The sequence below is a fragment of the Artibeus jamaicensis genome, unplaced genomic scaffold (assembly GCF_021234435.1).
Source record: "Artibeus jamaicensis isolate MK-2021 breed Jamaican fruit bat unplaced genomic scaffold, CSHL_Jam_final scaffold_537, whole genome shotgun sequence".
Lineage (NCBI taxonomy): Eukaryota > Metazoa > Chordata > Mammalia > Chiroptera > Phyllostomidae > Artibeus > Artibeus jamaicensis.
Window position 1 is genome coordinate 16,068,481 of NW_026522047.1, and position 16,499 is coordinate 16,084,979.

The 16,499-nt window shown below is 43.8% G+C and overlaps 1 protein-coding gene and 1 long non-coding RNA gene across 2 annotated transcripts in view; both read right to left on the bottom strand.

Annotated features, from left to right (window-relative positions):
• Positions 1-7,244: 7,244 nt before the first annotated feature.
• LOC128626372 (uncharacterized) lies at positions 7,245-9,598 on the bottom strand. Its single transcript, XM_053658542.1, has 2 exons — positions 8,949-9,598; positions 7,245-7,884 (listed from the first exon to the last, which is right to left on the bottom strand). Exons 1-2 carry the CDS (start codon positions 9,133-9,135, stop codon positions 7,457-7,459), a joined length of 615 nt encoding a protein of 204 aa, XP_053514517.1. The 5' UTR covers positions 9,136-9,598; the 3' UTR covers positions 7,245-7,456.
• Positions 9,599-9,795: 197 nt separating this feature from the next.
• LOC119061733 (uncharacterized) overlaps positions 9,796-16,499 on the bottom strand; it is an 86,960-nt gene continuing 80,256 nt past the window's right edge. Inside the window, exons 2-3 of the long non-coding RNA XR_005084841.2 lie at positions 11,084-11,173; positions 9,796-10,183 (exon numbers count right to left, since the gene is read on the bottom strand). This is a non-coding gene — a long non-coding RNA (uncharacterized LOC119061733). The remainder of the gene's footprint in view (positions 10,184-11,083; positions 11,174-16,499) is intronic.

Below are 16,499 nucleotides of genomic sequence, written 5' to 3' on the forward strand. Positions count from 1 at the left end.
TGTGGTGTTTTTCACTGTAAATAAATCTGGAAGATACCTCACGGAGCCGTGTTTACTTGGCCTTGCATATCTTGGGTGAATTTGTCTGTGACAGAGAATGAAAAAAATACTTGTGTGACTAGAGCGAGTCACTCACTTTTTTTGTTTTTACATAGTGATAATCATGAGCTCTTCTCATTAACATTCCTACAGACTTCCAACATACAGTGAGGGTTTTTTTTGTTGTTGTTCCATTTCATCAGAGTTTTTCTACACATGAAACGGTCTTTGAAGTTAATTGGAGCCCTCCATGTTGACGCAAGATGAGGGTGAAAAGGGGAAGCGAGACTGGTGAGGCCCTCGGTGGCAGGACCAGACACATCCCACTCACTGCTCAGGGAGCCCTGGTCCACAGAGGCCTGCAGAACCGTGTGCCCAGGAGACAGCCTAGCCCTCGGCTGCTGAAGATAAGTCCAGTGTCCTAAAGATGAAAAGCGGAGCTCTTGTTCCTTTTATGCATCTAATATCACTGAGTGGTTGACCTGAAAACAGAAAGAAATCAGAGGAATCTTACTCACATTTAATCTACCAAATAAACGGTGCCCGTTGAGCAGTGATTTGAAGCTCTGCATTACCGACCATCTGTCCACTTTTAAACTAAGTATCTCCTAGACTGAATATTATCACATTATAGCAGAAATGTTACAGCCTTCGGTGATTAGATGATCTTTCTGATTCTTTGCGCCTTGCTTGTTGACCGGGGCTTTGTTACTTGGACTGAGACTGTCTAGTTATAAAATAAGAGGTTTCTTTCAGCTTGGGCAATTCACTTGTTAATTCTTCAGCCATAAGTTAGGAGCATACACATGTTCTGAGAACAGTGTTACTCACTAGGGGTTCCGTGGTGAACGAAGTAGGAAGAAGGCTTGCGCTCTTCACTTTGCGTGAAAGGTCTGTTAGTGGCTATATTCTTTTTTCTCCATTGGCTGTCAAATGACCTTGAATGGAAATATTTCTTTAGTTCTTAACTAGCCAGGCATTCGCTGCGCCACAGCTGATGGCACCTAGGATGTCACAAGGGTGGCGGCCATCCACATCACAGCCTGCAGCCTGGGCGGTGCCCAGGACCCATTCATGGTTCCAGACAGTCCCCAGCTAACGGTCAGTGGCATGCCTGTCTCACCGGAGTTGACAGTCTCACCAGAAGTGGCGTTTCCACTGTGCTTAATATGTTTGCTTCTTTCCGTCTCGTGGTGGTTCTTTGGGGACTTTGACGATCAGGGCCTGTCTGTTCTGGTCAGGCTCACCGTCATCCTCAGACCCTTCCGGTGCTGGCTTGCTTTGGCGATGTCATCACCACCCGTTTTGGGAGATGGGCCCAGGTTGCTGATCTGGGGGCTGGGGCAGTTGTGACACAAGTTCCCCACTGGGCACCTCGGGTGCATGACACTGGGGCTGAACTTCAGTGGCAGGGTAGAGGTGGCCTGTGCTGAATGAATCTGGATTCCAGGTGACAGAATGAAGTTGTACCCAGACCTCCGCCGAACTGAAAGCCAAAGCCCTATTTTTTTTTTTAGACTTTATTTATTTATCTTTAGAGGGGAAGGGGAGGAGAGAGGGAAAGAAATATCAGTGTGTGGTTGCTTCTCATGAGTCCCCTGCTGGAAACTGGCCTGCAACCCAGGCATGTGCCCTGACTGGGAATTGAACCATGATCCTTTGGTTCACAAGCCCACGCTCAATCCACTGAGCTACACCAGCCAGCACCAAAACCCTATTCTTGATTAGAAGTTCTATCGTGGCAATTTTTAGTAATATTTTCTACGTTTTGAATAGTTAAGGTTTAATCTTAATATTATTATTATTATTATTAATTTATAGTGCTTGTTATCATGAAGCACCTTTCTTCCATCATCTCATTTAATTTTTCAACAGTCCCTTCCTCATTTTAGCTGCTGGGAGATGGAAGGTTAAGCACCTGGCTCGGGATCAAATCTGGGTGGAGAGTTCAAATCCAGGTCCGTCTCACTCTGAAGTTTAAATAATCAACAAGCTATAACCTGTCTTTAAAACAAGTGGATTTGTGCGACTTTCAGGACACATGATATGCAGAGTCTTACTGCAGCTGGCGCATGACTAGGAAGTTCAGGGACGATACCCAGAATCTCACTCTCCTTGACAATGGTGACCAACAGGAGGCAGAGTGTGAAGATATCTGAGCACCAAAGTACGCATTTCCTTTTCTTAGGCATTTCATGAAACATTGACTGCATTGGGGTTCATTTCTTTTTTGGATATTTTGCTGCTGGTGGGCATTGTGTAAAAGAGATGCTTGGCAGGTCCCAGGCAAGGGGGAGCCGCACGGGCAGGCACGTTCCTAGGGCACTCAGTCAAGGCCTCGGGCTCTGCCCCGCCCACCTCCCCAGCTGCCTCTTCACACTCCCAGGGGTCTGGACACTGGCTACACAGTGTCTTCACTCGCTGGTAAATGAGTCTGAAGAAAGCAATCCCCTGCATCCCATTTCTGGGTGTGAAGTTAGATCACGCCATTGTCAGAGGTATAAAAAGTCATTGTGAGTCACTGAGGAAAATCTACACTCCAGCTGATTTCGTGAGAACTTCTTCTGAAGACAAGTCAGAGATAGAAAGATTCTCTGAGAACTCGGCCTATGTACCATTCATAGGCTCTGTGTACAGCAGGGCAATTTATTTATTGACTAAAAACAACATTGCTTTTAAATGCTTATGCCTGAACTTTTCCCCATGTTGCCATAATTTTTACCTTTGAATAAGCAGCACATGATTGGAAAGTAATGACATTCTAAGTAGGAAATTTGCTTAAATGAATGTGCATGGTAAGATCTGTTTGAGCATCTGCCTCACAAATAAATACAAAGACGTAAATGTGCTTCTTTTTGTCCAATGAATCCCCCAAAAGTGTTATCTCATGAACAGGTTAGATGTTGGGTGCACACCCATCACCTATTTTTGGAGGAAAAAACAGGATCAGCTCTTTGCTCGGGGGACCACACGCTGTGAGTGCACTGGTCACAGCTGTCCTGACAGCCGTTCCGCTCTGTTCGGATTCCGCTGTCGGCCTGACCTTTCCAGCCCTGAAAGTTTCTCAGGAACTGAGCCATCTGCCTCCTTCTCCAAGACTCAGCCAAATTCCACGGTTGTGGGATAGGTCATTCTAATATCAACAATCCCAGTTGAAATTTTATGTATGATTCCTTATTTGATATTCTGTTTTATCATCATCATCATATTGTTATTATTTATTCTGGAATCTCTGAGTTTAAAGGCAAGGTGGGTTTGTTTGCTTACCGTTGACACCTAGCAGAGTACCTCGCACGTATTAGGAGCTTAATAAGTATCTACTGAATAAATGAGTAAGTTAGGCTAAAGAGACAGATCAAATATGTCTGTGTCTTTTCTACGTTTAAAAGATTCTGCTGCATGGAGCTCTTACAAAGGGTTACAGAGCATAGGTCCAGCAGCAGGCGAGGAACTCGCATAGATGCTCTGATTAGACCCTTCCGACAGCCTGAAGGGGCGATTCTCTTGTCTGCATTTTACAGGCGAGGAACCAGGTTGAGACAGATCGCACATCTCGAAAGTGGCACAGCCACGCTTCCTCCTGATTGATCCGAGTGCTGAGGCCACAGGGACCCCATGCTATACAGTCTCCCACACATTGATCAACAGGTGTCGAGAGTTCTCCACGTGGGAGAAGTAGCAATGTTGATTTCAAAACGAAAACATCCAGATCAAAAACTGGTCCAGGTAACTCAGAAGGTTGAACTAGTACTGGCCTTACGACCAGCCTGGTGAGCTAAGGCGGGCCGCTCACTGTCTCGCAGCTATTGTAACTCCCACAGCGCACACAGCATCTGCCTTCACCTGCTGCTTAGGGAAATGTACACCTCGCATTGCTGAAACAGTCCCAGCTGGCCCAGTGGGGTTAAGAATAGCACTCCTTTTATCCTCAAAAGTATTGCCCTTTAGATAATGCATTTGTCTCTCCTACTTTTCAGGGATCTTGTGGACCCTGCTGTGTGAGGACAGGACTGTGGTGTTCTGCTTGGTAAGTGCTTTGTCTTACCTGACACCCTTTAACTAAACCACTTGCCCCCCACAAAGCACTGCCCCCAAGCCTTACTCTGTGCTACCAGCTATTCTGTTCCATACTCTGTTCCATACCTCTCACAGGTGACACAGATGTAATTTCAATGCAGCTTCTTAGATATATGTGTATTTTTAAAAATCCAAAATAAATGGGCCCTTCTAATTAGGCAAGGTTAAGGTGGCTTCCTTAGTCTACTTTAACATGCAAGCTCTTGGGACTCGTCTCCAATTTTCAGCAATGATGGGTTTTCTGTACCTCACACTGAAACATCATGAGCCAGTCTTCACATTTAGGGAAGGGGCTTCATTTTCTGCCCTTTTGTCAAGTTCGTTTCTTTGTAGGCTTATCGTAATTTTATAAATGTTATGAGCAAATATGGGTGTGATACTTGGTACGTGCACCGGTTTGGAGTGAGGTGTCCCACAAAGTCTGGAAGGAGTCAGAGCGGCATGTGTCTCCTTGGTGTCTGTCCCCACCAATTCCGTACTGCACCCCCTGCTTCCTGGGCTTGGTTCAGTTTTAAATCAGCCGGCTCCTATCACGATTTCCTGTGACATAGGAACTCATTTGGTCCCATAAATCTTTTTATTTTATTTTATTTTTATTTTTTAAATTTTATTTAGTTATTTTTCAAGTACAGTTTTTTTTGTCTATTTCTCCCATCTCAGCCTCCCCCGCCCCTTGCTCCCCACCTCCCTCCCATTTCCACCCCCCTTAGTTCTCGTCCCTGTGTCCTTCCTATTTGTTCCTCCAAATCCCTCCCCCTTTTTCCCCTTAACTTCCCTTCCTTCTCCCCTGTGGTCACTGTTCCCTTGTTCTCTATTTCAGTGTCTTTTTTTTTTTTTTTTCTGCTTGCTTGCTTGTTTAGCTTCCTGTTAAAGGTGAGATCATATGGTATTTGTCTTTCAGCACCTGGCCTATTTCACTCAGCATAATGCTTTCCAGTTCCATCCATGTTGTTGCAAAGGGTAGTACTTCCTTCTTTCTCTCTGCTGCATAGAATTCCATTGTGTATATGTACCACAATTTTTTGATCCATTCATTTACTGACGGGTACCTAGGTTGCTTCCAACTCTTGGCTATTGTAAATTGTGCTGCTATGAACATTGTGGTGCATAGGTTCTTTGATATTGATGTTTTAGGATTCTTAGGATATAATCCTAGCAGTGGAATTGCTGGGTCAATGATCCCATAAATCTTTTATTGTTTTACTCAGGGTCTTCCAGAAAAATATAATATGAAAAATATTCTGTCAGACTAAAATGTCTTCATGATTTTAAGAAATTAGGCATCCAGTGACACAGTTACTATATTTTTAGGACTATAAGACGCACCTTTCTCTGCCCCAAATTTGGGAGGCATAATGGTTGTTAATGCTGCTGTTGAGTTCTGTTTACACTTACATTGGTGAAACATTATGTTATTTATGGTATTAAATATTTTATCACATTTTTTTTGTTTCAAAATGTTTTTTCCTAGTTTCTTCTTCTAAAACCTAGATGTGTCTTATGGCCCCAAAATACAGTAGCTTTCAAAAGAGAACAGTCAAACCTCGGTTCTCAGACATCTTGTTCTCAAACAGTTCAGTTCTTGACCAAGTTGTTTGCAGAAAAGACGTCTCTGTTGTCGGACAAAACTGGATCTCGGTTCTCTACTGGACCTCCCTTTCCGCTGACACCAGTGTGAGACACAATTTTCGAACAAACTGCTTCTTGCACAGTTCTCGGCAACAAATCAAGTTTGGAAGCGAGGTTCCACTGTACGTTGTTGCACGGAATACACCTGTAAAGAGTTTATCCTTGAAAAACATGAATTTAAAAAATATAGCCAAGTTCTCTATCATTTGCAAGGTCGTATTGTCTCCTTTTGGAAATTTCACAGCTATTGTGACAAATAACACTGATCCAAAAGAATTCTTTTTATCATAAATTTGTTAGTGTTTTATCTTTCTTTCCACAAGACTAAGTGAGGATTTAAAAAACTAACACCTTTTAACTCAAATAACTTTTCAGAATGGATTTCAATTTCTCCTGTATATTTTTGTATCCAGCTCTGCTTGAAAGACCAAAGAACCAAGGCAAAATGTTACCTCCGCTTCACTAAGAACAAGTGTGTGCACACACATACGAGGAACACAAGCGAAGGAAGGGGGTGCGAAGAAAAAGGAAAAGTAGTTGGTGAAGATGAAAAAGGTAGCGTAAGTCTAACTTTTGGGCTCCCTTCTACTGCTAAAATTTCAGAAATGTACCCCTTCTTGTTTGTTCATTGCAAATCAGTAAGGATTGGTATAGTGTAGGTCAGTGGCTGCCACCATTACCCATTAAAAATGCAACCATTTAGGCCCTATTCTAGACCCAGTGAATCAGACGCACTGGGGTGGGGCTTAGCAACCAGCCCCATAACACGCAGTCCAGGCGATTCAGAGGCACCTAAAGTTTGAGATCTGTCCTTCCAGAATAAAGGCTCCAAGCTAGGTGCTGGGGGCAAGCAAGCAGACCAGACGGGTAGTTCCCGTTCTCAAAGAACTTACAACCTCGTTCGAGAAAAATGCCAACTGGGGGAACAATCGTTCATAATTCCATGACAGCTAAACGCTGCCTCCCATGGGACCACAGACAGAGAGGTCCCATCCAGAAAGGCAAGATGGGACTTTGTGGCCGGCACGACCAGCTGTTCACAGAAACCCTGTGTCCTCTCCTCCCCAGCACACGGCAAGGCCGCACCCCCAGCTTCCTTTACTGGTACATGTGGCCAGGAGACCATGTGAGATTTTTCTGAACAGAATACGAGAAGTTATCCGTGCTGCTTCTGAGCCCTGGTTTCTCAGATGTGTTCTCTCTAAGCTCCTTCTTTATCTTTCTAGGAAGAAGTCCAGTTTCCTCATACATGACATTAAAGACCACCTTTAGACTCTTAAGTGAATGAGAACTAAACTTGCACGTCGCTTTAGCAATTGTTTATTTTAAATGGATTTAATATAGAAACGTGGTCTGCTCTAACTGATAGGCAGGATTATGCTGTAATACCAGGAGGGAAAAAGAGGTGCTGGTCCACTGAGAAAATGCGAGCAGAGTGGTGGCGTGTCATCGGCGGGCGGCACAGCAGGAGGGGCGACAGCATCAGCCTGTGTGTGCAGACAGGCTGGCTTTAGAGGGCGGGTGGGGAGAAGGGAGCAGAGCCAGGGATGCTTCGGTTACAGTCCCAGAGGCTGAAACCGGATCTTTTTTAAGGCGGTTTATTATCGAATGGAACAAGAAGTTCTGAGGAGACAGTCTCTGGTCGCACTCACCGAGCCTTTCTGCCATGAAGTGTCTTGTGTCTGTTCTCTCCCATGGGCTGACTTCACCCTCAGGCTTGAGACAAAAGGGGGGAGCAATTCTGGATCCCTGGTCCGGGTCTCACAGCATCCGGGGGAACAAGGTCATTTCCCCCATGACCACTGCTTCGAAGTGAGGGAAACGCTCCCGGAATCGTGCTCCTGCACACACAGACTTCTCCGGTCCCCTTCGTTGGCCCCAGCCAGCTGCCCGTCTCCAGCCCAGTGACCAGGAAGAGGACACGGGATCGCCGTGCATGGCTCAGATGGCCGCGTCTCCGCCCTGCTGGTCCGCGAGGAGGCCCCAGAGAGCTCTGATGGGATGTCGATGTCCAACAGCAGGGGTCTGAGTAATCGGTCTGGCTGGGGCTTTGGGCTGTTAGCAGTCTGCCCGAGGAATTTGACGCTACGGCCAGAACTGAGATGGAACGTGTATGGATCGTTGGAGATGGAATAGATACTGGGGAGGAAATGACAAAGAAGAGTGTAAGTGCCTCATTTTAATTTTAATATAGACTTTATTTTCTAGGCTGAGAGGAGCTATGAGTGGTTTCTAAGCCGAGGCCAGGGCTGTTATCGAGAAGTAACTCTGTGAGCGCTGGGCCCCGCTGCCCTGCAGAGAGCTGCCTGAGTCCTTGGGGGGCGTTCAGTCCACAGTGGGGGGTGTCTGAGTGGAAGAAGGATGCCGGAGACAAGGCCACTGGGTGAAGCTTCAGCCTTCACCCCCCACAGAGCATGGGCAGCATTAGAACAGGTCCAAGACCCATCGAATACTCTGTATCTACCCTGTAAGTAAACCTATGACTGTTTTTGGAAATCTGGATACATCATCAGGTTTGTATTCTTTTTATTTATTTGGCGTCCCTCAAATGCAGATTCTGAGTCTTTTTTAGATTTTTAAAACCTAGTTCTGTTCTCAGGGTCTGATGCTCCCCAGAGCTTTGAAGACACCATGGAAGGAAGTGAATTTTCCTAATCCCCCAACACAGAGGCCCTCACCTGGGGGGTGATTTTGCCCCCTAGGGAAGCTGCAGCAGTATCTGTGGACACCTTAGGTTGTCTCGGGTGGAAAGTGCTGCCGGCGTCCAGTGGGCAGGGCCAGGCACGTGTGTGAACAGTCGACAGAGCTCGGGGCCCCCAAAACCCACAGTGTCGGTCTGCTGAGGCCGAGAAACCCTGCTCTCGGGGTTTAGTTAAGACATTAACTACACTTGTTTCTGTGACCTCCCTACAACAGAGGCCTGCAAAATCTCCCAGGACTTTAAGGATTCTTAAAGACAACTCAGTTAATGATAGCCAAGCCTCAGAGACTAAATCTTGACCATTTTGGGTGGATCTAGCTGGTTATGTAAACCCTCCAATAAGCTTTCCAAGCTCTGACGACCCAGGACAGGAGGCCTGGGAGGCTCTCTGTCACTAGCGTGTGGCACCGTGGACGACAACACTGTGCACAGGCAATGTCAGCCAGTCGGTCCTCCCTGCATCAAGATTCGTCTGAACGTGACACTTTGTTTATTCTCTTGCCTTTTTGTTCTTCTGATTCATAAACAGCAACAGCAGAGCTGAACAATGGCCCCTTGTTGTTGCAGACACAGCTGCATCGATGCGTCGAGGCTGGGACGCCAAAACAATTCACGCGGTACCTCATCGGCCGCACGGTGTGTACCAGGCTCCCAAAGTGTGCGGAACGCGGCCTCCTCCGTGTTTCCATTCAAACCGTCTCCAAGTGGCCCCTGGCGTTCTGCACAGGCACACAGACACTGACTCGTACGAAGGTAAGGTCAGTAAACGTCACACAAGGGGCCACATAATAAATATTTTAGGGTCTGTGCGTCATTCAGGCTGTTTCACAGGAAAGCTGTAGTGGCTAATATGTAAATATGGGACCAGGCCCCGATAAAACTTTATTTATGGACTTTGAAATTTAAGTTTCATGAGATTTTCACATATCAGAAAATATTATTCTTTATTTTTTTCAACCACTTTAAAAGTAGAAAAAACATTCTTAGCTCATGGAATGGTGGTCACAACAACAGGTACTGGAGTGGATTTGGCCCATGGGCTGTAGTTCACGGCTTCTCCGTCTAAGGGATGGGCCGTTCCTGTAAGGAAAGAGACAGTCCAGCAGAAAAAGCCACGAGAACAAGAGTCTTACTTCAGATTTCCATTATACGCCTGAGATATTTTAAATACATTATTCTAATTTAACAGCAAAAATAACTTAATAATAAGAGCTATTATAGTCAATCAGCCTATAAAACTTAGAGCTAATTTGAATTGCACTGAACCAGGAAGTTGGACAAATTCGCAGTCAAAAAGGAAGTTTACTTTCTCCCCATCAAATCTCTACACCTACATAAAATTCCTCTCTTTCTGTGTCTCTTCTTGCAACTCCTCCCTTTCAGAGGAGCACTTTAATTCTTTGCTCCTTGAGCACGGGGCTGGTGTAACAACCAGCCTACAAACGTTTCATTCTTCCAGTCTCTTCATGCACAGCCCCACCAACCGCTCCATTCTGTCCCCTCTCACAAAGCTTCTCTCGCGCCCTGGCATCACCTCCGGTGTTAGCTGGATGAGGACTCCTGCCCCCTTGTGTTCCACTTTAAAGTTGTGTGTGGGAGAAGAGGAATCGTGAGGAGGGACTGGCTCCAGCACCGAGCGGAAAGGAATACGGTCCTGCCATTTCTGTGTCAATCTTCCCATCCATGAAAGGTATGGATGTCCTGGGTGCTTACTGAGACCTACTTAGTAATCAAGTCCTTTAAATATAAGCATAAGTTACGAACAGCATTTTGAAGACAGAATATTTCTTTTATTTGAAGTATTCTAGCTTCATAATTCCTCATAATTGGACTGAAGACTATCAGGTTCTTTATTTCTTTCTCTGAAGACCAGGGGCACCAACCAAGAACTGTGTTGACTGTTCAGGCTTTCTTTCCCTGTGTATGAGGGCATGGTGATGGTTCTGGTGGAATTCTTTTGATACATTCTGGTGAGTTTGTGGGGATGATGAAATTGTGGAGATGGAGGAATGGGGATAGGCGTTATTTACCAGAACACCAATAAGAAAGGTCGGAGGATAGTTTGTCTAGAGTTTATCCTCTCCAGACAATTGCCGGTCATCAGTCCCTCAGCCTGTGGGATTGTGTTTATTTTGCATCTCTCTGTAAGAGCAGCATTAGGAGAAAGAAAAGCTAATGACCAACCTTCTGCTTGTATCTAATGCCAATTAGACAAATGAGTTAGTTACTTTGTATTTTCTTCCCTACCCCAGTTACAAGCCTCATCTCATCTTAATATATTAGACAAAATGTGTTTTCTCTTCCCTTGCATCTGTGTAGTATCTAATGCAACATTAATTTAATGTTCATAAACCTAACCTATGAATGTGGTCCCACCCGAGGCCAGAGGAGAAGGAAACAGAAGTATAACTAAGTAGCCTGCTCAGGAGAAATAAAAGGGACTAGAAGTTTTCAAAGGGAAGATGAAAATTTAGAAGAACAAGCACACTATTGTTGCCTCAGACTCAGGAGAAACAAAAACAACAATTCTATTTTTGTTAATTTTCTAAATTATGGCCAGTCCTACTTTGCAAATAGGATCAGATGAGAAAGAGTCTACAAGTAGGGTTGGGAAAAAGGAACTGGGTGGCAATTTACCTTTCTAATTGAATACGGTGCAGATCAGGACAGTCGTTTGTCCTCAGAGGCTGAGAGGAAGGTTATGAGAGATCCAACAGGCAGGTATGGCTTAAAGAAAGGAAAACAAGTTGTTTAGAATTTCCACACAAGCACAGCATGTTTATGAACCCTGGTAAGAGTAGAGCTGGAGGCCAGAGAGGCTCATTTGAAGTGCATGTCAAGGCTCATGTCTTCTGGTGTCATTCTGATGGCCCGGTCCCAGGTCTGCACTGTGGGGCCACAGGGCTCTGTTCCCCAAGAGCAGTCAGAGAAAGCGCCAGGACTGAGCACTCCCACGACTCAGGCTCTGGTCAAAGCGGGCAGATGTTAAAGTAAATGTTGATCTTTGGGGTTAAAGGGAAACTCGGGAGCTTACTATACAAAACCAAGAAGAGTCCTTGAAGCTTTTAACCTCCTATTCAGAGCCTAGAAGTCACACATATGAGGCTTTAAGTTTATTCTAAACTCTTCAGCCTGTGATGGACAATAATGTGGTTTCTGTTTTTTTGCTCACTAGATTGCCTGTCTGTGTTTATTTGTGGGTTGCAGCTAACTGATCACACACCATATCTGTTCTCTTGCGGTAGACCAGCACTATTTGCTTTGTTATTTTCCTGGAGGTTGTTTGTAAAGTGTTTCCAGACGCTAAACAAATGGGTTATTCCAAGTACTCTTGTTTTCTAAGCATTTAGTACCTCCTCCATTGACTTGGATTGAGACTCTGATCTGTTGATTTAGGTGGCTAAAGTATTTAGACAGAAGATAGATGGATGGATGGGTAGAGAGATAGAGATATTTAGATAAACTTATTTTTTAAATAATTTGTTTATGGAAGTCTTGACCATTCATCCTGGGGTCACACATTAGAATAGAGGGGCAGAAAGGGGAGCGAGTACAGAAGAACATGAAAGAGAGAGACAGAGGCTGAGGCACGGAGTGAAAGTCAGCTCAAGTGGGTGACTCTAACCTCTGGCAAGAGATCAGACAAACAAGTTCAACCCAAAGTCAATTTAACTTTATTGGACCACACTGTCGCAGGCAATTAGAAAAATATTTGTAAAACATGAGATGAGAAAGAGGAATGCGGAGCCCAATAACACAAAACAATGTTTATAAGAGAGAAATCATGAAGTGGGAAGAGTAAACACAATTACTCTATCAGCACCTCCTGTTCTTCTCAAGATTACTTCACTTACATGTAGAGAATGCATCCGAGCAAAGGCCCAAACAGTTTCTTTCTAGCACATCCCTACCCCCAAGGTAGTTAGTGTGAAGACTACAAAACCCCGGATTTTTAATTTTGAGGAATTAGAAATAATTACATACTGGATTCCATGGGATTATTGATTATTCTTAGGCCAACTGATAGTGGAAAGCATAAAGGAGAGTAAAGATTGCCTCCCTAGCTCCCATGTGCTCTCGCTTTGCAGTTAAGCAAACACCGAATCAACAACACACACACACACACACAGAAGTTATATGCTTATTTGGACAAGAGAATGTACTTCAGCTCTTTATCCAAATGGGCTTTCAAGGTTCTTTATAGCTCATGACGACTTAATTCAACTTGCTGGGGTATTGGATAATCTTCTCTTACCAAGTCTTGCAAATTGCAATACTTGAGAATCTCGTGAAGCTAGAAAATACGGTGTACTGTGATTTTGCCACTGTCTATCACACTCAACACCACATGCACCCACACTATACAAGGTCTGCTTTTAGTTTATGTTCAATAAGTGGTAGTTCTGCTTATATTCCTCCTTCAAATTGCTCTTGTCCATCAGGCCTCACTGTCTTTACAGAACTGTCTCTGTTATTACTTATCCTTTTTATCTAATCTCTCCTAATTGGCAGATTATGTAGATGCCACTGGGAAAAACTGGTCGTGTAGTTTCTTCTCAGATCACAAGAAACCTTCTACCTCTGTGAAAGCAAAGTGAGGTCAACGGCTATCTCTCACTCCTGCCGTGGATATTCCAGTTCATATGTCAACTCCCAAATCAGTCCTCTGGAAAAGCAATATGCATCCAGATCTATGCCAGGTTCTCTTTATTTAACTATTACTAACTGCATGTGAATATATCTTTATATACTGTGATTCTTAGAGAAATATTAGGTAGTAAAATTCAGATTTCTAATATTTCTGATACTATATATTGTTGAATATTCCTAATCTGGGACTCCTTTTCTAATCATAATAATTCTTTGCAATCCAATGAGCCTCTAGACTTTTTAAAAATGTTTTTAAAGGTGAGAGAACCATACTCTATGTGTTAACTATGATTATGTACAATTAGTAGGAAAATTTGGAGACTAACAAAAGGAATGGCTACATGCACATATAGAGAAAATGCTGGAGAAATAGAAATACTAACCAGATGATAAATTGACAGGCACATGTATGTGTGTGCATGTGTATGTACGCCTGTGTTTCCCTCTGTATTGGTCTACTTTGAATAGTTTTAGAACATGATGTGTTTATTATGTCCTCCGGTCAACACAGTGGACGAGGAAGGATTGCAGGGGCATCTGGTCACTTTTGAAGGACTCTTGTCGAATCAGTGTTCTTGGAAGAGACTGATGTGGTAAAACATTTCTGTTCATTTCCCCCAAAGAAGGTCACGTTGGGTAATGTTCTGTGGGTGGTCACATAAGGAGACACTGGTGTCTGTCCATGACACATACTGTGTAGGAAAGGAGGCGCAGATAAAGGTAACTCAAATTCCATTCCTGTGTTTATGTGATGCTTATCACCATGCTATCTACACATCCAGACGAGAAGCTTTACAACAAGTAGAACTGCCACCTCCATTCATTTGAAGCCTATGGACAATGAGTCTGGGCAGGCTCTCAAAGGGTTAATATGCACATGTGCTCCTGTGCAGTCAGACACGAACATGGACTGACCTAAGTGGCAGTGATCTCCCCATTTCCAATAATGTAAGCAACTGCTTTAGTGGAATACCACTGGAAATGAATCTTCTAAACATATTCTGAGTGCATTTGCAGGCATCTAGCTATTTAAGTTGTTTTTACCTAAGCCAGTGACTTTTGTAAAAATACAGCTATTCACAGTCCTAGTTTATTTTGAAGAGGGATAGCACGGAAAATTTCAAAGAGAAATATTTAGCTATTTTTCCTGTAGGAGAAAGCAAGTGTTATAGTAACTCTGTGCGTGTATGTGTTGTGTGTGTGTGTATATATATATATATATACACACACACACATATATACTATATATATTACTTTTAATTTTAAAAAGTACACATTCCTGTTTTGTATGTAAATATAACTGTTAATAAGACTAGCCCAAAGATGTTTCCCTTCCCCTGTCCTATGAAGTAGGTGACACCTGGAGCATGTTGCAGATTAGGTCCAAACATCACTAAAGTCCACTTGGACTTTTCACAAAGCCAAATGATAACAATAATGAGACTTTTAGAACATCTGCATGTCCTTTGGGGGAGTATTTCTCTTCCTTCCTCTTTCTAGCCTCTAACCTTCTGTGTTTTCTTTTAGTCTTGAACTGTAACTGGGACATTCTGGAACATAGATCTGTTCTTCTTGACCTCAGCTGTGATTAAGCCACCCGAGACAAAGATCAACTTCTGGCAAACGACTTCTCTCCTTACATCAATAATGCAAATTCACCTAGCTGTTTGCAGCTTCTGCTCCAGGTGTGACTGGAGAAAGAAAACCCAGAAGGCAGAGATGCAAGAATTGTCCGTGAGTCATTTAACAAACACATATTGGGTACCATTTATTTACGGGCACTGGGTAGGCCGTATTTTTAATTAATGGATATTAATTTTACTGTACTCTGAAATGCAACTCAGGTTTAAAAGGATAATGAATGGCTTACAGCCTGCATTGGCAAGTACTGTTCTTATTCCACAACCATATGGTGTGGAAGCAAAATTATAATGCTTCAGGAGGGAGGAGGTACTAGTGTAGATTAATCAAATATGCTGGCAGCAAAGATGAATGAAACCTTGGTTAATACTAAAACCTCATTGAAACCATTAGTTCTGACCTCTTTATCAAAACTTTTACCCAGGCTGCTAACAATTAACAAAATTGATGAATCTGAGTTTCAGCCTTTGCTTTTCATCTGGTCATTTGTCAATCAGTAGCATTTATTAAGAATCACTATATACAAAACATTGTGCAGACTTGGAGCCTCCAAACCCTATTAAGGGAAAACCATGTGAGGGAGTATTAATAGCCTTTTTGAGACCAAGTTTTCTCATTTGCAAATAACTTAGCTCAATGGTAAGAAACGGGTTTCTTTTTACAACTGGCCTTCTCAGAGTCTCCCATCTTCCAACACGTTGTTAATATCCAAAGGAGGGTTTAATATTCAGCATTTCCCTTTGTTATCCTTTATTACCCAAGCACCAATTAATATTTTCTGGAAGTAGCGTTCCACAAATCTCAATAGGAGCAGTGGCCTTCGCTTTCAGAACAAGGTTACTATCTCTATTGTAGAGGTTACTGCAGAGCTATACATGTTTAGAGTGAAGAAGGTGAGAGATTGCTTAACCCAGTGGTTCCCAGACCAAAGCGACTGTTCCATTTTCCTGGGCAGCCATTAGAAAATACAAATCTCAAAGTCTCGCCTTCCCCTAGACTTCCTGATTTAGAATTTGGAAAGAACCTGCATCCCTAGTGGTCCTATAGCTAGGTGTGGAAAACACTTTCCAGTTCCAATCAGTCATCGCCAAGTGAGGGTGACATCCTTTTAAAGGATCTCTAGGCCTCACTGTGCCATGGCAGATGACCTGCGGCCTCTCCCTGGTGTATCAGTGCAGCAACCTGAGACCCAGGCTGGTGGCAGCAACCCCAACAGGGATGCAGGCTGTTCTGCAAAATGGACCCACACCAACCAACTTCTCTCTCTGCATTTTGCCCAATAGAATAGAGAGACAACGAGCTGCTGGGCCAAGGCCATGGATGTTCTAGATGCATAGGAAAAATTCAAGAGAAACTAGAACTGGGATGGCTTTTGAAATTCAGAAGAGGCAGAAGCTAAGAAGAAGCAAGCTATGAGGCTAAAAAAACAAATGAAATAGAAACAATAAACTGAATATATGGAGAGACTAAACCATGAGAGCATTTCTACAATGGTGGCATACACACTCTTTGATGCATAATCAGTTGCCCCTGGTGGTACACTCCAGGGGAGGGTATGTGCAGTCTGCCTTCTATGAATGACCTACAGAGACTCATGTCTCCAAAGGTCACTCAAAGTAGAGGCGCTAGGAGAGGGACTTCTCTCACACTAGCACTCGGGCCTTGGCTACACACCCGAAACACCCAGGGGCTTTTGGGCTGCTGATGCCCAAGGCTCACCACAGAACCATGCATCTCTGCAGGGGGTTAATGGCCTAAGTAC

Coding starts and splice junctions, on each gene's coding strand:
- LOC128626372 (XM_053658542.1), bottom strand. CDS start 9,135: ATGGAAACACGGAGGAGGCCGCGTTCCGCACACTTTGGGAGCCTGGTA. Junction 7,885..8,948: donor TGAATCAGAAGAACAAAAAG/GCAAGAGAATAA, acceptor TTTCCTCCCCAG/TATCTATTCCATCTCCAACG.